Source organism: Typopeltis vanoorti, chromosome 17 (assembly GCF_054136105.1).
Source record: "Typopeltis vanoorti isolate ZY-2024b chromosome 17, IOZ_Tvanoo_1.0, whole genome shotgun sequence".
In the NCBI taxonomy this organism is placed as follows: domain Eukaryota; kingdom Metazoa; phylum Arthropoda; class Arachnida; order Uropygi; family Thelyphonidae; genus Typopeltis; species Typopeltis vanoorti.
Window position 1 is genome coordinate 70,525,260 of NC_143565.1, and position 23,136 is coordinate 70,548,395.

Genomic DNA, 23,136 nt, shown 5'->3' on the forward strand with positions numbered 1-23,136 from the left:
CCCCTATTTTAGATCTAACATCTTTTAGGATTAGATCTTTAGATCTAATCCTGGAACAGTAATCCATTCCAGGATTACTGTTTAACCAAAACCATCGTTATCCAAGGCGCGATTCCTCCCCACAACCATAGTACATATTAAAAATGCAGATAAAACTCATTTGAAATGTCATAAAAATATGGTAAATGCCATTTATTTATCATCATCATCATATTCCTGCCATGTGCCCTCAAGGGGTGTACAGGATATGATAGTACTACATGAAAAAAATTACATCATTATTAATTTCCTATCTACAATTCTCCTCCAAATCAGTCTGTTACTTGTCAAGACTCAAACATTATCAGATCTTATATTTCTATCGTCTAAAGCACTTTGTACCGTATCAATCCACCTATATCTTGGTCTTCCTCTGCGTCGTTTTGCTGCCAACCTGGCAGAGAACACTTGTTTTGCTAATCTTTCCTCGCCCATTCTGTTTAAGTGACCATAACACCTGAGATTAGCTCTGCTAACACATTCCTGGATGCTGACAATGTCAAGTTCTTTCCTAATATCCTCATTTTTAATATGATATTGCCATTGATGCCATCTGTTCACACCTCTAATCTTTCTCAGGACTCTCATATCTGTGGTCTCTAGTCTCTGGTCAAATGTTTTACTTCTGACCCAGCTCTCAGATCCATAAGTTAAAACTGGTTTGAACACTGTCTTGTATACAGCTAATTTAGTGTTCCGACCAATTTCTCTCTTATTCCGTATGAATTTATTCAATTGACTTCCCACCATACCAGCTTTGCTGATTCTGTTGTCTATTTCTATATTTAGTTTACCATCTTCAGTAAAATTCGTGCCTAAGTAGCTGAAATGTTTTACTTGTTCCACAGGTTCTCCATTCACAACACAGTTGACATTTTCAATGATTCTGCCTATTTTCATTGTCTTTGTCTTTTTATTGCTGACCTTCATACCAAATCTATTACAACAGCTATTCAATTTAGTCAGAGAATCTTGCAGACTTGTAGCAGATTTATTTAGAAGTATAACATCGTCTGCATAAAGCAAAGAGCTGACATTAACATCTCCAATTTTGATATCATGTTTAATACCACTTTCCTTCATAATGTGATCCTTATAGATAATGAATAACAGAGGGGATAATGTACATCCTTGTCTCACACCAGATTTAACATTAAACCATCTTCCTGTACTTCCTTCAATTCTAACTGCTGACTTACAACTCAAATAAAGATTAAGTATTGCTTGATATAATGCCCCATTGACACCATATAACTGCACTGTATTGAATAGCTTCTCTCTTGACACCATGTCATATGCCTTTTCCAAATCGACAAAACTTAAATACAGATCTTTGTTATATTCCCATGCTTTCTCGACTATTTATCGTAAAGTGAAGATCTGATCCTGACAACGTCTATTTGGCCTGAATCCAGCTTGTTCTTCACCAAGCTTCTCTTCCACAATTCTCAACCATTTCTCAAGTATACTTGCTTAGATCTTGGCAGGAACACTCAGTAGGGAAACACCTCTGTAATTCTCACATGCAGTTTTATTTCCCTTTTTATATATGGGTACTATGAGAGCTCTACTCCAATCATTTGGAATTCGTCTCTCTGTCTAGGCTTTCTGAACTATGCAGTGCAGCCACTGTAAGACTCTTATACCACCATACTTCAGCATTTCTGGTCGAATATCATCTACTCCTGCTGCCTTTCCACATTTCAAGCCTTTGATGGCTTTTTCTACTTCGAGTATGGATATGTATTACTGACTGCATGCCTGGTCAGTGTTTTTTACCACTGTGCTGTCATCACTGCTTGTTTCATTTAGCAGTTTTTCAAAGTAATTACTCCATACTTCAAGGATATCTTTTTCTCCCGTTTTCATGTCACATTTATCATCTCTAAATCCTTTTACAGCACTCTTTCCTCCATTCTTAAGCTTCTTCAACAACCTCCAGAATATTTTGGCACCTTCTTGATATTTATATTCTATATTCTTGCCAAAGTCCTCCCATGACTTTTGTTTAGCTAGTTTTACACAGTGTTTAGCATTCTTGCATTTGTCTCTATATTCTCTAAGAGCACAAGCTGACTTATTTGACAGGAACTTTTGATGTGCTTTCTTCTTTTCCTTCACTGCCTCATTAACTTCCTGTGTCCACCAGGGAGTTCTGATTTTTTTATCCTTACAGACAACCTCACCACATGCCTCTCTGGCTGAATCAATTAGTGTTTTTTTCAACGCTTGCCACCGAATCTCCAAGGTTTGGTTCCTGTTCTCAAACTCTTTCATTTTTTCTTCAATAATCTTTGTATATGTTAGTCTACCGTTCACATCTGAGAGCTGCTCAACTTTTATTTGCTTTAAAACTTTCTTACATGCTATTCTTTTCAATATGAAATTCAATTTTATCCTGCTCAAGACTAAATAGTGATCACTTCCAATTTCAAATCCTCTGTACACTCTGGTGTCCTGCACCAGGGAGAAAACATCACTATCAACAATAACATAGTCAATGAGACTTTTCTTATTCTTAGCCTCTTCTCTCCATGTGAATTTGTGCACATTTTTATGTTGGAACATGGTGTTAGTAATAACCAGTCCATGTCCTGAGCAGAAATCCAACAGATATTTGCCATTATTATTAGCTTTGCTGTTTTCTCCAAATTTTCCCAAAATATTTTTGTATGTCTCACAATCATTTCCTACTCTGCTATTTAGATCCCCAACAAGGACCAATTTTTCATTGTGTCAGTTGCTTTTTCTAAAGCCTCAAAAAACTCCTCCACTTCTACTTTAGTAGAACCTTCTGTGGGACCATAGGCACAAATAAGTCTCATTGTCCAGTTCCCCATTCTCATATTTGCCCACATTACTCTACTTGAGACTGACTGCCATTCAAGAAGATTAGCCTCGTATTTTGTGTTGAATACTATGGCTACTCCTTCTTTTCCTTGATTGTCATTGCCTGAATATAACATTTTGTATTTATTGCTCAGAAAGATCTCACCAGTTTTGGTCTTTTTTGTTTCATTTACCCCCCCCCCCCTATTATGTCGATCTGGTACTTATCTAATTCCTCAACTAGCTCCATTTCTTTGCCATTCAGGCTTCTTACGTTGATAGTACCGAGCTCCATTTCTTTGCCATTCAGGCTTCTTACGTTGATAGTACCGATCTTTAACTCTGGTGATGTTGAGTTGGGGTTTGTTTGTTTTCAGATTTGTTCCAGTACTGACTTTTCGCTGTTCGCCCTGGTTCCCTGGCGAAAACAACGGGGGCCTTGTTTAACTGGGCAACGCCCCAGCCGGCATGAAATTCTGTCATGTTGTACCATCATTTTTTATTTTGGTTTAACCAATAAGAATACAATTTGGTCGGCTAAATCCCAAATTGCCAGCCCATGCTCGTTCGTTCAGTATCCAAGTAGATATCCAACAGGGTGCACCACGAGAAGGTGAGGATTGGACATTAGGTTAGAAGCCCTGGTCGGTTCTCCGCATTCCTTTAAAGGCTATGTGGAGGTCTCCTCTCAGTTATACAGCTTTGACCCTTAAGCACCCTATTTATTTATTATACAGTATATGTATTTGCTACAAAAAATTAACATTAATAAAATGAATTGTTCATGAAAACAGTTTTTAATTATCTATCTTCTCCAGAAGGACAATTGGGCTCACTTCGGAGTTTTTTGTCAAATGGACCTGTAAAAAACATGTCTAGGATTGTTTGCTTCTGCCTCTTTTTTAAAACATTTCTGAAAAACTGCATGGACTTTTCATTAAATAGATCTGCAGTTCTGATAACCTCAGATTTGTTTGGGTTCCATTTCATAGCAACATTTTGAACTTCCTCCCACTTTGCCAAAACATTTTTGATTTCAGCAGTCGTAATGTGTTCTTTCTCTCCATTCTCATCTTCAGATGAAATTTCGATTTCCTTTTCTTCACATTGCTGCTTGAAAAGTTCGTTTAGCTCGTCAGTAGTCAGTTCTCAGTCATGCATCTCCAATAATTCTTCAACATCTTCTTCCTCTACTTCCAAGTTAAGATCATGAGCAGTTACCACAATATCCTTTACCAATTTGTGTCTTTCATCTGAAGTTTCTTCATTACCAAAGGAAGGGCACAGTTTCCTCCATGCTGCTTTGAGACATTTCATTGTCACTTCTTGCCAAGCCTTTACAATTAGCCTAATTGCTATGACAATGTTGAATTGTTCCTTCCAAAATTTTCTTAGGGTTATGTTCGTAGCCTCACACATTTCAAGGCACCTGGTAAAAAGTGCCTTGTGTAAAGTTTTTTAAAATTTGCAATTATGAACTGATCCATGTGTTGAATCCAAGGTTAAATTGGCTTTTAGAGGCAGATTGTTTTGCTCAAGATAGGCTTTGACAGTTGGTCCAAACACTTCGTGAATCCAGTCTCTAAATTCTATTCTTGTGACCCAGGCTTTGCTGTTAGACTTGCACAAAACACTGAGATTGGATTTAGAGACATTGAACTTTTTGGCTTGGGGATTCTCTGAGTGGTAGATTAACATTGGTTTTACCTCGCAGTCTCCACTTGCATTTGCTGCTAAAAGCAATGGTAACCTACCATTCGTTGGTTTATGCCCAGGAAGTGTTTTTTCCAAGAAGTGATGAGACTGGGCATTTTCTTAGAAAATAACCCAGTCTCATCACAATTGAAGACTTGTTGAGGTAGGTATTCTCCTTCTTGTAAGTTCTTGTAAAGCTATTGACAAATTTATCTGCTGCTGCTTTGTCAGCACTAGCTTCTTCTCCGTGTCTGACCACACTATGAATTCCTGTTCTTTTTTTAAAGTTGTCAAACCAACCTCTGCTACCTTTGAAATCATCATCATCTACTTCAGAACTTGATCCCGAAGTCTTCTTTTTCAAATCTTGATAAATCTGTTTAGCTTTCTGAGAGATTGCATTTTGAGATGTAGTATCGCCCGCCATTTCTCTTTCTTTGATCCAAATTAGTAATAGATTTTCCATTTGCTCAAAAAGAAGCCCTCTAACATTCAACCTTGAAGTTCCCTTAGCTATCATAAGTTCTTTCTTAGCCAAAATGGTTGATATTGTAGAATGACTGGCTTCATATATTCGAGCTAGCTGCATAACTTTCACACCTTCATGATGTTTTGCTATTATTTCTTTCTTCTGTTCAATAGAGAAATTTTTTCTGTTTTTTTCCCCTTACTAGCTTTCTTTTTGGGACCTATTTTGTCACAAGATAAAAAAATTCACTCTATAAAAAAAAAATATGCAAAATACGGTATTATTACAAATTGTACAACACTAAGACAAGGGATACAAAGAACATATCGTCACCTGAAAATAAAAGTAAAAATTCAAAAAAAAAAAAAAAAAACTTTTTGAAATAAAAGTTAACAGTTAAATTCGAAACCTGCACTTTTTGACTTATTGCATTTTGCTTGTAAGGTGACAATATTAGATACAACGATTATTATACAGATGAGATTTCATTTTACCTTTTGATGACGAACGAACAGTGACATGCACCCGCCGATTTATTGTCTATATGAACCAACACAAAAAATAAATGCTTAAATACTCGTTTTCATCATAAAATGCATTTATAACTACAAATTTTAAAATAAAGCACAGTACACTATAAGAAAAGAAACAATAAACGGAAAACGTAAACAGCTGGCTATGATGGGTCAAACATATCTGAGCTTCACAGCTATGCTGCGTGGCTGTTCTCTATTCGACAATGTCTTCCCACGCATGGCTGAGTGTGATCCGAAAATTCTGGTTTTTTAGATCGGATAGAAGTTCACATAATCAAGTTGTTAATTACCAAGAGATTTTTTTCTTACAGCCACTCGTTGTTAACCAAGGCACCACTGTCAAGGTAAAATACTTTCTACATATATATATACATACACACTTGAAACAATATTACATAACTACAAATTTAATTGGATCCAAGGCCTTTTAAAAATAAACTTACACTTAAGATTAGACTAAACACTTTGTTTGTACAATGACAAAATGTTCATAGCCAGTTTCTTTCTCTGTTAAGGCCCTTTTACGAAGATATACAACTTTATTCTTCATTTTCACAGGATCCTTTCTCAATACTTATGTAGCACACATTGATTCTTTCTGACTCAATTCTGTCTCCTCTTTTTAGTAGAAATAATAGTTAGATTCGGCATCCTTAATACAGATGAAACTTCCTAATCAGAGTTTTCTCAAACATTCCTTTAGAACGTAAATAGCAATTTCTTCTTTTATTCACTAATGCTTATTGACAGTCTTAACTCTTCCACTTTAAAAGAATTCACAGTTCTGCGATTCCCTTTTCAGAACCTACTGTAAATCTTTCAATTAGCGTTTCCTCCAATATTCCTTTTAAAACGCATATAGCAATATTTTCTTTTATTTATAAATACTTATTCCACTTTGAAACTTCGTAGTTCACGATTCCTTTTTTGGAATATACTATTAATTTTCCTCCGACTGTCACATAAAAAAACTCAATTTCCTATGAACCTAAATGTCTGCCAGCCTGTGTTCTAATTTTCTCTACGAACACTCTTCTAGTTTCTTCGTTACTACGATACCGAACGCTATCCTTGTCAGCTGTCAATCACATATCAAACTTCTCTGTGAGCATGCACACTCCATGAAAATGGCAAGTGAGAAACTAAATATAATGGCTGACACGTTGTTTCCGTTAGCGTAACGAGGATGTCTCTTCAAAACACAACACTTGATAATTTTAAACTATAATGAAATTGTTTAAAGTAACACAACTATTCAAATCCGGTTCGTATACATAAATTTTTAACTGCTTTACATATCACTTTGACAAAACAATTTCAATAACGGGCACATCGCAAGTGCCAACAATGTGTGTTATGAAACCCAAACTAATAAACTTACTAACATAAACCATTTGTAAAAATATTCAGAAGTTTAAATTATGATTATTTTTACACGTTTATATCCACAAACCATGCAGTTATAACAGCAGCCTCGTGGCACGGTGCATTGTCTTGCTGAAAGACAATGGTCAAAAAACGCCACAAAGTAAGACGCATTGCATTGTCCAGAAAATTCAGATATCTCTCAGAGCTCACTGTTTGTGGTACCACAAACAGAGGTCCAAGGCCAAACCAGGAAAGAGAAGACTATACCATCACACCACCTCCAAACATAATACTTAAAGTTACACAATCTGGTAAGAAATATTCACTGGGCATCCACCATACTCATGCATCTGCTCAGAAGGTGTATGATTTGTCGCTCCATAACAGCTTCCATGTTCCACATAATACTTGGGGTTATACAATCTGGTAAGAAATATTCACTAGGCATCCACCACACCCATGCATCTGCTCAGTAGAAGGTGTATGATTTGTCGCTCCATAACATAGCTTCCATGTTCCACCATACATGCTCTTTGCATCACTGAAGATAATGCCATTTTGGTTCTGGTAATGTGGTAATAAAGAAGATTGCAGAAAAAGAAATTGGATATGTAAGAGCTAAAAGAATATAAAAAAAACCTTGGATAACTAATGAGATGATTTCTCTAATGGAAGAAAGAAAAAAATGGAAAAATAAAGACACCCCAGAAAGGAAAATACAATATAGAACCTTGAATGACAGATTAAGAAGGGAAGCAGAAAGAAGTAGAGAAGATTGGCTTAAAAAACAATGCGAAGAAATGGAAAATTCTGAGAGTGGGAAGGTATGAAAAAGCAAGAAGCATGAATCACAAGAGAAATAGAATTCGAGCTAGAGGCATAGAAAATAAGAATGGAGAAATCATAACTGAAAAGATAAAATCCTAATGAGATGGAAGGAATACATTGACGATCTATATGACAAGAAAAATAGACCAAATGAGTTGCCATTAGAAGATATAAAGAAGGTAAATGAAGATGATCTAGGCCCAGAGATTTTGAAGACAGAAATAGAAATGGCTATTAAGGAACTAAAATGTGGAAAGGCAGAAGGAATAGATGAAATACCTGCAGAATTTCTGAAACAACTTCAGAAGAAAGAAACTGAAGAAAAAACCAAAATAATAAATTTAATTTACAACAAAGGAGAACTACCAAAAGATTTCATGACCTTAATATTTATACCTATACTAAAGAAAAGTAATGCAGTGACCTGCAAGCATTTTAGAACAATAAGCCTCATTTCCCATACATCAAAAATACTTATGAGAATCTTAACATTAAGAATTGCATCTAAAGTGGAAGAATTTCTTGGAGAAGATGAGTTTCGTTTTGGGAAGGGTAGGGGAACAAGCGATGCGATTGGACTGTTAAGAATAGTAAGTGAAAGAAGTCTAGAAGTGAATAAAGAAGTTAACAACTGTTATATAGATTTTGAGAAAACTTTTGACTATGTAAATTGGGATAAGATGGTGGAAGTAATGGAAAAGATTGGTATAGATTGGAAAGACAGAAGGCTAATTATCTCACTATATATGGGACAAACTGCCATGGTGAGAGACATATATGATACAATATATATGTCTATACAGTATATATGTACAATATATGATACAACAGAACCAGGTATCATTGGACGAGGAGTAATACAAGGCTGTTCTCTGTCACCAATTTTGTTCAACATGTATTCCGAAGCAATGTTAAAAGAAGCACTGAAGAATTCGGAAGAAGGAATAAAGATTGGAGATAGACAGATATTTACAATAAGATACACAGATGACAAGGCATTACTATCAAACACTGAAACAGGACTACAACATCTATTGAACAGATTACTGGAATCCTGTATCAATTATGGAATGAAAATTAACATCAGAAAAACAAAGGTGATGAAAATAGCAACAAAAGAGGCAAATATGGATATCAGAATAAATGGGGAAAAACTAAATCAAGTGAAGACATTTAAATATCTAGCAAGTGTTATTAGCAGTGTTGGAAGATGTAAAAGTGACATAAAAGCAAGAATAGCAATAGAAAGTGATGCCTTTAATAGAAAATGGAATTTATTCAGAAGTAAAATGGATAGAAACCTAAAGAAAAGACTAATAAAATGTGTGCAGTGTTGCCCTCTATGCATCTGAAACTTGGACATTGAAGAAAGAAGAAATTAAGATTTTGGAAAGCTTTGAAATGTGGATTTGGAGAAGGTTGGAAAAAATCAAATGGACATATAAAATAACTAATGAAGAGGTCTGGGGTGCTTGAAGGTCAAAGCTGTATAACTGAGAGGAAACCTCCACATAGCCTTTAAAGGAATGCTTAGAACCAACCAGGGCTTCTGACCTAATGTCCAATCCTCACCTTCTCGTGGTGCACCCTGTTCAGTATCTACCTGGATACTGAACGAACGAGGATGGCTAATTTGGGATTTAGCCGACCAAATTGTATTCTTATTGGCTTAAACCAATATACAAAATGATGGTACAACATGACAAAATTTCATACCAGCTGGGACGTCGCCCGGTTAAACAAGGCCCCCCGTTGTTTACGCGAGGGAACCAGGGTGAACAGCGAAAAGTCAGCTACTGGAACAGATCTGAAAGCACACCCCCAACTCAACATCACCAGAGTTAAAGATCAGTACTATCAACATACGAAGCCTGAATGGCAAAGAAATGGAATTAGATAAGTATTAGATTGACACAATAGGGGTGACTGAAACAAAAAAGACAAAACTGGTGAGATCTTTCTGAGCAATAAATACAAAATGTTATATTTAGGCAATGACAATCAAGGAAAAGAAGGAGTAGCCATAGTATTCAACACAAAATACGAGGCTAATCTTCTTGAATGGCATGCAGTCTCAAGTAGAGTGATGTGGGCTAATATCAGAATGGGAAATTGGACAATGAGACTTATTTGTGCCTCTGGTCCCACAGAAGGTTCTACTAAGGTAGAAGTGGAGGAATTTTTTGATGCTTTAGAAAAAGCAACTGACACAATGAAAAAGGAAAAGTTGGTCCTTGTTGGGAATCTAAATAGTAGAGTAGGAAATGATTGTCAGACATACAAAAATATTTTGGGAAACTTTGGAGAAAAGAGCAAAGCTAATAATAATGGCAAATACTTATTGGATTTCTACTCAGGACATGGACTGGTATTACTAACACCATGTTCCAACATAAAAATGTGCACAAATTCACATGGAGAGAAGAGGCAAGGAATAAGAAAAGTCTCATTGCCTATGTTATTGTTGATAGTGATGTTTTTTCCCTGGTGCAGGACACCAGTGTACAGAGGATTTGAAATCGGAAGTGATCACTATTTAGTCTTGAGCAGGATAAAATTGAATTTCATATTGAAAAGAATAACATGTAAGAAAGTTTTAAAGCGAATAAAAGTTGAGCAGCTCTCAGATGTAAACTGTAGACTAAAATACACAAAGATTATTGAAGAAAAAATGAAAGAGTTTGAGAACAGGAACCAAACCTTGGGGATTCGGTGGCAAGCCTTAAAGAAAACCCTGATTGATTCAGCCAGAGAGGCATGTGATGAGGTAGTCTGCAAGGATAGAAAAATCAGAACTCCATGGTGGAGGAAGTTAAAGGAAAGAAGAAAGCATATCAAAATTTCCTGCCAAATAAGTCAGCTTTTGCTCTTAGAGAATACAGAGACAAATGTAAGAAAGCTAAAAAGTGTGTAAAACTAGCTAAACCAAAGTCATGGGAGGACTTTGGCAAGAACATAGAAAATAAATATCAAGAAGGTGGTAAGATATTCTGGAGGTTGTTGAAGAAGCTTAGAAATGGAGGAAAGAGTGTTGTAAAAGGTGTTAGAGATGATAAAGGTGAGATGAAAACAGTAGAAAAAGATATCCTTAAAGTATAGCGTAATTACTTCGTAAAATAGCTAAATGAAACAAGCAGTGATAGCACAGTATGAAAAAACACTCAACAGGCATACAGTCTGGAATACATATCCATACTTGAAGTAGAAAAAGCCATCAAAGGCTTGAAATGTGGAAAGGCAGCAGGAGTAGATGATATTCGACCAGAAATGCTGAAGTATGGTGATATAAAAGTCTTACACTGGATACACTGCATAGTTCGGAAAGCCTGGACAGAGGGACAAATTCCCGATGATTGGAGTAGAGCTCTCATAGTACCCATATATAAAAATGGAAATAAAACTGAATGTGAGAATTACTGAGGTATTTCCCTATTGAGTGTTCCTGACAAAATCTATGCAAGTATATTAGAGAAACTGTTGAGAAGAATTGTGGAAGAAAAGCTTGGTGAAGAACAAGTTGGATTCAGGCCAAATAGAGGCTGCGAGGATCAGATCTTCTCTTTACGACAACTAGTTGAGAAAGCATGGGAATGTAACAAAGATCTCTATTTAAGTTTTGTCCACCTGGAAAAGGCATATGACAAGGTGCCAAGAGAGAAGCTATTCAATATGGTACAGTTATATGGTGTCAATGGGGCATTATATCAAACAATACTTAATCTTTATTTGAGTTTTAAGTCAGCAGTTAGAATTGAAGTAAGTACAGGAAAATGGTTTAATGTTAAATCTGGTGTGAGACAAGGATGCACGTTATCCCCTCTGTTATTCATTATCTATATGGATCACATTATGAAGGAAAGTGGTATTAAAATGATATCAGAATTGGAGATGTTAATGTCAGCTCTTTGCTTTATGCAGATGATGTTATACTTCTAAATAAATACGCTTCAAGTTTGTAAGATTTCCTGACTAAATTGAATAACTGTTGTAATAGATATTGTATGAAGATCAGCATTAAAAAGACTAAGACAATGAAAATAGGTAGAATTGTTGAAAATGTCAACTGTGTTTTGAACGGAAAACCTGTGGATCAAGTAAAACATTTCAGCTACTTAGGCACGATTTTTAGTGACGATGGTAAATTAAATATGGAAATAGACAACAGAATCAACAAAGTGGGTATTATAGGAAGTCAATTAAATAAATTCATATGGAATAAGAGAGAAATTAGTCGGAACACTAAATTAGCTGTATACAAGACAATGTTCAAACCAGTTTTAATTTATGGATCTGAGAGCTGGGTCAGAAATAAAACACTTACCAAAGATTAGAGACCGCAGATATGAGTCCTGAGAAAGATTAGAGGCGTGATCAGGTGGCATCAATAACAATATCATATTAAAAACAAGGATATTAGGAAAGAACTTGACATTGTCAGCATCCAGGAATGCATTAGCAGAGCTAATCTCAGGTGGTATGGTCACTTAAACAGAATGGACGAAGAAAGATTAGCAAAACACGTGTTCTCTGCTAGGTTGGCAGGAAAACGACCCAGAGGAAGACCAAGATATAGGTGCACTTTATACCGTATCAATCCACCTATATCTTGGTCTTCCTCTGGGTCGTTTTCCTGCCAATCTGGCAAAGAACTTTGCTAATCTTTCCTTGTCTATTCTGTTTAAGTGACCATACCACCATAGATTAGCTCTGCTAACACATTCCGGGATGCTGACAATGTCAAGTTCTTTCCTAATATCCTCGTTTTTTAATATGATATTGCTATTGATGCCACCTGATCACGCCTCTAATCTTTCTCAGGACTCATATCTGCGGTCTCTCTAATCTTTGGTCAAGTGTTTTACTTCTGACCCAGCTCTCAGTTCCATAAATTAAGAGACGATAGAAATATAAGATCTGATAATGTTGGAGTCTTGACAAGTAATAGACTGATTTGGAGGAAAATTGTAGATAGGAAGTTAGTAATAATGTAAATTTTTCATGTAGTATCATGACATGTACATCCCTTCAGGATACATGTCAGGAATTTGATAATGATGATGAGGTCTTAAAAAGAGTAGAGAAGAAAGAAGTCTGTTAAGGAAGATAAAAAGAAGCAAGGGAAACTGGATCAGACATATTCTGAGAGGGAATGGCATCGAAGGAAAAATAGACGGAAAAAGACCCAGAAGAAGAGTAAGGAAAACAATGCTAGATGACATGCTCAGTGGAGACAGGTACACAACCTTGAAAGAGAAGGCTCAGAAGAGAGTGGAAGGAAAGTTTCTGCTACTAAAAGAAGAAACTGCTCAATTGCAGAATACTAAAGAAGAAGAAGAATGCCGGGTTTGCATTTTGTGGTCCTACCATGGAAATCTCATGTTGTGTTCTGAATGTTTTTGTGCAGATTCGTGTTCCAGTTGATGCCCAGACCCCCCCCCCCCCCCCCCCACTCAACATGTTAGACGACGAATGGTGATTTTTACTTATTATTTTATATTATTACAGTTCACTGCAGGAAGCACTTGTAGTCGACTCCCTGTGCTTCTTTCTCAGTATGATATCACTGTTTGTTGACCTGAGATGGCCCGATTTGCCAAATAGATAGGGCTGCAACATGTCATCCTATCACAATGCCTCTTTTAAACTCTATCAGTTTCCTCTCGCAGCTGTTTCGCTTGATTAGAGTTGCACTGACTTGGGAGCACCATGCTCCTCCAGTTTATACCAGCTACAAGCATGTGACTCGTTATATGGCACAATGCACCTTGCCCATGGGAGTGGGAGTGTCTATTGACCCCCACGGGCAAGGTGCATCCAAGCCGTTCTGCATTACTTCAACCTTGGTATCTCTTCTGGGTCTCATTAATGGGAGTTGAACCCAGAAGAGATACCAAGGAAACCAGTCTGGGTAGTGGCTCTTCTCATAATGCATTACATTATACACATCTGAAAGGAGGTATTAAGGCAGTTGATCTGAAGTTATTAGTCTCTATGTACAAGTAGCCCAGTTGTGAAGATACTTCACATGCAAACTTTATTTGCTTACACTTGGATAAAGGATTAAACCATGAATATAATTTCTTGGGATCTAATTTATAATAAAACCAATGGAGGGGGGGGGAAAACCTATATCAAATTATCTCATTCTCCTTCTAAAATTTCTTAGGCCTTGTAATTTAATTATGACATTAGTTATTACCATTTATCACCGGGTTTTAATTTTCATATATTTTTCTTATAGCTTTCACAACTTAAGCCACTTGACAAAGATTCTTCTGGAGAAGGTAATGAGGAAACATCTAAATCAAAGTAAGTGTAAATATAACAAGTGGAGCATTCAGTAGTATAGAGAAAAATAGCAGCTTCAGTTTACTACTTTTAAAATATAAGCAAAGGATTGGAAAAATATGATTTTCATTCTTCTTTAAACAGATACACTTTCAGGGGTTTTGAGTTTGTCGCATTTGGAAGAATCTGTATTCCTGGAATTGTAGGAAGTAATATAATACCATATTTTTTACAGGGACTGAGCTTTTTAAATATTTAAATATATTAACTGATTAGCTATATTAGATTTAAATGATCCCCCCCCCCCCAAAAAAAAAATGTGGCTTTTTATTTTTACTCTTGAAAAATGAAAGAGAAATAGGTGCAATTAACTTACTCCATTTTTAAACAATATTCTTGTATTAGCAGTCTACACAAGATGAATTTCTTCAAACTCTTCATTTTAACTTTTTTTTTTTTTTTTTTTCATTAAGGATTTTATATTCAATATGCTTATATTCTGACTTTAATACATTTACATAATGCATCATTGGATTGGATACATCTTTCATTGTGAGTTTCTGTTTTTCCTATGGAGCACATACTATCTAACTAATGTCATCAGTTATATTTATTTATTTTTTTTATGCTGTTGTAAATCTATAGCATATCAGTACTGTGAGTAGGCTAATGATTACAATCAAGGACAAGTTCCATTCTTGTTCTGTACAATAGGTAATAAACTTTGCAGAGAACATGTCCTTTTTTTTAACTATCTTTTTCAGTCTTTTTTTACTGTACCCTCCCAATATCTCAGTCCCATTTCAGTTCACCATGAACTCAGGCTATTTCGTTTGACAAGGAAAGTTCTACAAACAGATGAAGGGGGACAGCCATGGGTTCTCCACTCTCTCTCCACCCCTGGCTAACTTCTTTATTCAGACCTCTGAAGAAAAAGCCTTAAACTCTGTCCCACATAAACCCACTGGTTGGCTATGCTATGTGGATGATGTGTTTGCCATTCAGCCGCATGGCCTGGATACACTCTACAATTTTGCAACATACTTATACGATCAACATCCCAGGATCCAGTTTACCTTGGTAAAGGAAAATAACAACAGTCTCCCTTTTCTAGACACTGATTACATGGCATCTGGGTGGATCCCTGGCTTTCTCTATATACAGAAAACCTACACATACAGGTAGATACATTCACCAGCAGTCACTCCCAACAATATGGGATTATAAAAATCTTACATAAGAGGACAAAATTAATCAGTTCAGATAACAGTGCCCTAACTACTGAGCTTAACAATATCCTTAACATCTTCTTAGACAATGGCTACAACCCCCCAAAAAATATTAAAACCAGTTAACCACAACCGGCTCTGGCATTACAGCAATGCCAATTGGCAGGACTTTTACTCCTCCTTTCCATGGTCAGACTACCATTTTCATTCTTCATATCCAGATACCTGTTGTGATCTTGTTACAAAAATAATCCATATTGGAATGGAAACTTTCATTCCTCAACTCTGTTCAAATTCCCCAAGCCATATAAATCATGGTGCTCCAAAAAGTGTGCTAGGGTTGTCCAAGAAAAGCAGTCTTTTACAAGTGGCTTGAGACCAAAACACAAGCTTCATTCACAGCCTACTCAATTGGCTGCAGTACTTGTAAAACCACCATTAAAAGAGTAAAGTCTAAATTCAACAAGATAAATGTAGAAAACTTTCTGCTTGTGCGTTGGCAATGGTGTCTTCTGGTCCCTTGGCAAAGGCTGTTGGGTTTAACTTTTGTTCATGTGTGCTTCCTCCTGTATCTCATCCTAATAGTAGCATCCTAACAACAAAGGCTATTGTTATGGCTTCATTCTTCTCTTCCAAATCCTAGATAGATAACTGGCAAATTACCTCCTTTCTTGCCTAGAACACTGCATCTCATGCCTCCTGTGATTTTCCACCAGAAAGTAATGGAGAAGGTTATCAAGAGTCAACTTCAACACCTTGAAAACTATTATCTAATTAGTGACCGCCAGTATGGATTTTGAAACTCTAGATCCATATGAAATTTGCACACATCACTACTTGAAATAACCTGCCATTTAAAAGTTTATCTTTGCATTTAGTGTTGAATACCATAGCTACTCCTTCCTTTTCTTGATCATTTTTCACTGAACCGAATATAGCATCTGTTTACTGTTTAGAATTTATTTTTTATTAAGTTAATAAGTGTTGCTAGCCTTGGTAGCTCAGTTTAAGAGCCACTATTTGTTTACCACAGAAGTTGTGAGTTTGAATCCTGTGTACATGGGTTTTGTAAAAAGCCTGCTTGTATAGCTCCTTAAATTTGTAAGGCTTGTCTTTCTTTTAATTTTGGTATTATTCAGATGAAGACAGAAACATTTGCCTCCCCTGTTTTTGTCTTCATCTGAGTAATACCAATAATAATGTTAACCTAGTATTTCTGTAATATCTATGCTAACTTTTTCTATTGTTATTTCCTGTGTTAATGGCACATTCTGTCAGTGTTATGAACAATTTCAATGAAATTGATGGATGGAATGGAGACCCACTTTACTCTGATTCCTTGAAAAAAAACAGTGGGGAACCTTGTTTAACTGAGCAATGTCTCAGCCACATTAGATTTCTGTGTAGTTTAAGCCAATACATAATTAGGTCATCTTATTCCCAAGTTGCCAGTCCATCTTTCATCTTTGGTATCAATATTGATCCTTAATAATGGGTTATTTTCTTTTCCTCACAACATACATAATTGTGGTGGGGGTCAGAATTTTTAAAAATTTGTAATTTTATGTAATTTTTCTTATATCTATTTTTCTTTTTCTTATATGATGCATGAACAATATAATTGTTTATATGTGGGTATATAAGGTTTCGTGCCAAAGAGATCAACCATGAATGTCATGTTCGTTAAGAAATTAATGAATATCTCCTAAATTCAACACCTACAAGAATTGAAAATGAATCTGTCATTAATATATATATATAAAATAATGACATGTATATTTTATGAATATGTTTTTAATCAGGCAAATTATTAAATATTTCTTGCTATAGTGTATAATTTTTATAAAGTTGTAGTCCATGTCAGTTTAATAATTATTCTTTCTCCAAGAAAACTTAAAATACAGGCTCAGAGGGAATACAAAAAGAAGAAGGCTCAGAAAAAGGCAATGAGAATGAAGCAAATAGAAGAAGAAAGAGAAAAAGAAAAAGTAAAATGGCATCAGTTTAATTCCAAGGTAAAGTTTTTTTTTTTGTGTGTGTGTAATGCTAGTGCTAGTACTTTATTTCAGGTACAAAGTCCAAAATCAGATACTTAGGACTGCTCAGTTCTTATTTACTTATGCATTTTTGGGTAATTGTTTATAATTTATCTAACAGGTGGTTTCATGTGGATAACATGAAACCATCTGTTTCATGTTAACAGCATCCCCTTGAACATATTAAGATATGCATATAAAATAAGTGATTAAAATATTTAAGAAAAATGATTGAATACTGTGCCTCTTCACAGGCCTAGTTAATCGAGTGGTTTAGCATATCTGCTCTCCAACAAACAGTCCGAATCCCATCATTGTCATGGGAGATGAATTTCATAGCCCAGTGTGATACCACCATTCTGAAGTGGCTTGAAAAAGTTCCATGTCTGGTCTCTAAAGCAGGGTAAATACAAAAAAATAGGAAAAAATAAATGTTAACCCACCCACAGTATGGTACTATGGGTTCAAAAATCAACCTTTCATAGATCAGAGATACATAAAATAAAAATAATGAAATCAGTTGACATTAGATAATAGCCAGAAATAGTAATAAGTAAAAAAAAAAATGCAGTAGCATTCTTGTACAAAGGACATCCAGAAAGTAAGTTCCGATGGGCAGTCAGAGAAACAAAAATATACTTTAATAAATTTAGTTTAATCCTTTATCCAAGTGTAAGCAAATAAAGTTTGCACCTGAAGTAGAAGTATCTTCAGGACTGAGGCAACTCATGGTAAAGGTGGACCAAGCTCTCATCACTTGTCTTAGTATCTCCCATAATGCAAAGCACATGCAGACATGTATAATGCTATGCATTAAGGGAAGGGCCATTACCTAGTCCGATTTTGACTTTATTGAGGCCTTGTCAGTGGGAGCCAGATCCAGAGGTGGTGATACTCAGGTGGAAGTAATGGAGAAGTCATATTTACCTAAATCGGTCTGGGTAGTGGTCCTTCCCCCTGATGCATAGTATTATACATGTCTGCAAGGAGATGTGCTTTGCATTATGGGAGATACTAAGACAAGTGATGAGAGCTTGGTTCACCTTTACCATGAGTTGCCTCAGTCCTGAAGATACTAAAGGTGCAAACTTTGTTTGCTTACACTTGGATAAAGGATTAAACTAAATTTATTATAGTCTAACCAAGTGGGAAAAACTTACAAAATAAAAAACATCTTTCACTACTTTTCTACATAATTTCCACCTTTGTTCAGGCACTTATAATGGTTCACCTAAGAGTTGTATACTTTCGTCGTAGAACGTTGATGCCTGTGATGCAAACCATGTATTGAAACCGCCGGCCACCAGGGAAATATTTCAGATGTTTGAACAGGTGAAAGTCGCTTGGCGAGGTCAGGACTATGTGGGGGATGATGGAATTGTACCCAGCCGAAGGTGGCAAGAAGTTGTGTTATCTGTTCTAATAATCCGAATATAATCTTTGTAACTCTTCTTTGCATCCTTTTCACAGCCTCTTTATCTCCTTGGAATCTGGGAGACCAAATCTGCGCACAGTAATCCATGTGTGGTCTTATCAAAGCCTTATAAAGAGGCAAAATTATGCTGGCCGTGCCAGTACATACTTGCATTGATTGTGGGGCCTTGACCCAAGAAGTCTTCCAGCAAAATTACTTGTCTGTCCCAAAACACAGTGCACATGATTTTCCAAGTGGAAACCGTTGTCTTCAATTTCGTCTTGACTGGTGATGAGGTGTGCCTCCACTCCATGGACTGTTGTTTGGATTCAGGGGTTGCGTTCATCTTGCACACCTTTCCTTCATTAAAAAGTCTTGCCCATCTTCCTACAATTGAATCACTCATTGTGTGTTCTCTATAAACCTCAATAATTTTCTGGTGAATTTCAGCTGCTTTAGCAGTCGTCGCATTCAAGAAACAGATAACTGACATAATTTCACATGTGGCAGGCGATTAGATTTTCTTAGACATTATAAACACATAAAGAAATATACACACTGTGAGAATGTTTGAAAATGACACCAACACCTTGCTGAGGAATCAACAAACTCAGCATGCATGAGCACCATTACGATCCATTGCAGTGAAAATATTTAAAAACAGAACTTACTTTCTGGATGTCCCTTGTATAATTACACTATTTCTATAATAATTGAACCTAGAACTTTTATGGTCCATATGAAACAAATTTTAATTAGCTGTAAAATACCATATCTCGTTAAATTCCATGTAGCCAATTCCATAAAACCTGACAAACTAAAATTGAACCACACTGTACAGATTTTGTGTACATCCCAGTTTATTATTATTTTATTTTATATTAAATTTCAGCTGGCTAGAGCAGAGGTAATTTTATTAGATACAGAAGTTTTGTGCTTCTTCAAATAGTCCAGTTGAAACAAAAATTGGGATGGTTCAACCAATTTTCTGTGCAAGTTAGTTGAGCCATTCCAATACCAAATTTTAATATATTCATGAAATTTATGAAAAAAAAATATCTGCAGAATGCACCTAAAAAGGATGCAAGAAAAAGAAAAGATATACTATGGGTGCAAGTATACACCTGAACTTATGAACAAAACCAAATTTCTAATAAGTATGCAAAAAATGGATCCACGCTTGGTGAATATGAAAAAAGTACAGTGTGCATATTTCTACTTAATATTTATTTTATGGTGTAACAAGTTGTGGGTTCAATTAATTTGCTCTACTCCCAAGTATATACTTGTCACTGTCATAAAACATTCCCTATTTGAAGTATGTGGGGGAGGCACACTCAAATTTTTAGTGTATTTCAAAAGAAAAATCAGGGTAAATGTAGTCATTGTGCCATTAATTGTTTTTTTTTAATGCACTGGGTTAGTTTGTCTATAGGGTTGGCTCTCCTCCAGATGGTCCAGTTTTCCCCTTGCAACCAAAAACCTGATTTCAAACACGATAGTATTATATAAAATTTTAAAAAAAAGGCATAAAATAGGACAGGGTGCTTAAGGGTCAAAGCTGTATAACTGAGAGGAGACCTCCACATAACCTTTAAAGGAATGTGGAAAACCAACCAGAGCTTCTGACCTAATGTCCTCACCTTCTCGTTGTGTGCCCTGTTAGGTATCTACCTGGATACTGAACGAATGAGGATGGCTAATTTGGGATTTAGCCGACCAAATTGTATTCTTATTGGCTTAAACCAATATAGAAAATGATGGTTCAACATGATAAAATTTCATACCAGCTGGGATGTTGCCCGGTTAAACAAGACCCCCGTTGTTTTCGCCAGGGCAAACAGCGAAAAGTCAGCTACTGGAACAAATCTGAAAACACACCCCAACTCAACATCACCAGAGTTAAAGATTGGTACTATCAAAATAAGAAGCCTGAATGGCAAAGAAATGGAGCTAGCTGAGGAATTAGATAAGTACCAGATCGACATGAAACAAAAAAGACAAAAACTGGTGAGATCTTTCTGAGCAATAAATACAAAATGTTATATTCAGGCAAGGAAAAGAAGGAGTAGCCATAGTATTCAACACAAAATACAAGGCTAATCTTCTTGAATGGCAGGCAGTCTCAAGTAGAGTGATGGGGGCAAATATGAGAATGGGGAACTGGACAATGAGACTTATTTGTGGCTATGGTCCCACAGAAGGTTCTGCTAAGGTAGAAGTGGAGGAATTTTTTGATGCTTTAGAAAAAGCAACTGACACAATGAAAGAGGAAAAGTTCGTCCTTGTTGAGGATCTGAATAGCAGAGTAGGAAATTATTGTCAGACATACAATAATATTTTGGGAAAATTTGGAGAAAATAGCAAAGCTAATAATAATGGCAAATACATGTTGGATTTCTGCTCAGGACATGGACTGGTTATTACTAACACCATGTTCCAACATAAAAATGTGCACAAATTCACATGGAGAGAAGAGGTAAGGAATAAGAAAAGTCTCATTGACTATGTTAATGTTGATAGTGATGTTTTCTCCCTTGTGCAGGACACCAGAGTGTACAGAGGATTTGAAATTGGAAGCGATCACTATTTAGTCTTGAACAGGATAAAATTGAATTTCATATTGAAAAGAATAGCATGTAAGAAAGTTTTAAAGCAAATAAAAGTTGAGCAGCTCTCAGATGTGAACGGTAGACTAACATATACAAAGATTATTGAAGAAAAAATGAAAGAGTTTGAGAACAGGAACCAAACCTTGGAGATTCGGTGGCAAGCCTTGAAAAAAACACTAATTGATTCACCCAGAGAGGCATGTGGTGAGGTTGTCTGCAAGAATAGAAAAATCAGAACTCCATGGTGGACCCAGGAAGTTAAAAGAGGCAGTGAAGGAAAAGAAGAAATCATATCAAAAGTTCCTGGCAAATAAGTCAGCTTTTGCTCTTAGAGAATACGGAGACAAATGTAAGAAAGCAAAACACTGTGTAAAACTAGCTAAACAAAAGTCATGGGAAGACTTTGGCAAGAACATAGAAAATAAATATCAAGAAGGTTGGTAAGATATTCTGGAGGTTGTTGAAGAAGCTTAGAAATGGAGGAAAGAGTGCTGTAAAAGGCATTAGAGATGATAAAGGTGACATGAAAACAGGAGAAAAAAGAAATCCTTGAAGTATGGAGTAATTACTTCAAAAAATTGCTAAATGAAACAAGCAGTGATAGCACAGTGGTAAAAAACACTCAACAGGCATATAGTCAGGAATATATATCCATACTTGAAGTAAAAAAAAGCCATCAAAGGCTTGAAATGTGGAAAGGCAGGAGTAAATGATATTCGACCAGAAATGCTGAAGTATGGTGGTATAAAATTCCTACAGTGGCTGCACTGCATGGTTCAGAAAGCCTGGACAGAGGGATGAATTCCAGATGATTGGAGTAGAGCTCTAATAGTGCCCATATATAAAAAGGGAAATAAAACTGAATGTGAGAATTACAGAGGTATTTCCCTACTGAGTGTTCCTGTCAAGATCTATGCAAGTATACTTGAGAAATGGTTGAGAAGAATTGTGGAAGAAAAGCTTGGTGAAAAACAAGCTGGATTCAGGCCAAATAGAGACTGTCAGGATCCGATCTTCACTTTACGACAAATAGTTGAGAAAGCATGGGAATAAAAAATGGGAAAATGTATTTAAGTTTTGTCGATCTGGAAAAGGCATATGACAAGGTGCGAAGAGAGAAGCTATTCAATATGCTACATTTATATGGGGTCAATGAGGCATTATATCAAGCAATATTTAGTCTGTTAGTCGGCAGTTAGAATTGAAGGATATACAGGAAGATGGTTTAATGTTAATTCTGGTGTGAGACAAGGATGTACATTATCCCCTCTGTTATTCATTATCTATATATATCATATTATGAAGGAAAGTGGTATTAAACATGATATCAGAATTGGAGATGGTAATGTCAGCTCTTTGCTTTATTGAGATGATGTTATACTTCTAAATAAATCCGCTACAAGTTTGCAAGATTTCCTGATTAAATTGAATAACTATTGTAATAGATATGGTTAAAAAGACAATGAAAATAGGTAGAATTGTTGAAAATGTCAACTGTGTTGTGAGGGAACCTGTGGAACAAGTAAAACATTTCAGCTACTTAGGCACGATGGTAAATTAAATATGGAAATAGAGAACAGAATCAACAAAGCTGGTGCGGTAGGCAGTAAATTGAATAAATTCATATGGAATAAGAGAAAAAGTAGTCGGAATACTAAATTAACTGTATACAAGACAGCGTTCAAACCAGTTTTAACCTATGGATCTGAGAGCTGGATCAGAAGTAAAACACTTCACCAAAGATTAGAGACCGCAGATACGAGAGTCCTGAGAAAGATTATGGGCGTGAACAG

General features: G+C 36.0%; 1 protein-coding gene across 1 annotated transcript in view; it reads left to right on the top strand.

Moving 5' to 3' along the window:
- The window catches only part of Spf30 (survival of motor neuron-related-splicing factor 30), an 85,431-nt gene that overhangs the window by 58,031 nt on the left and 4,264 nt on the right, over positions 1-23,136 (top strand). The window contains exons 5-6 of the mRNA XM_090407722.1: positions 14,006-14,073; positions 17,170-17,296. Coding sequence (XP_090263848.1) covers positions 14,006-14,073; positions 17,170-17,296 — 195 coding nt within the window. The remainder of the gene's footprint in view (positions 1-14,005; positions 14,074-17,169; positions 17,297-23,136) is intronic.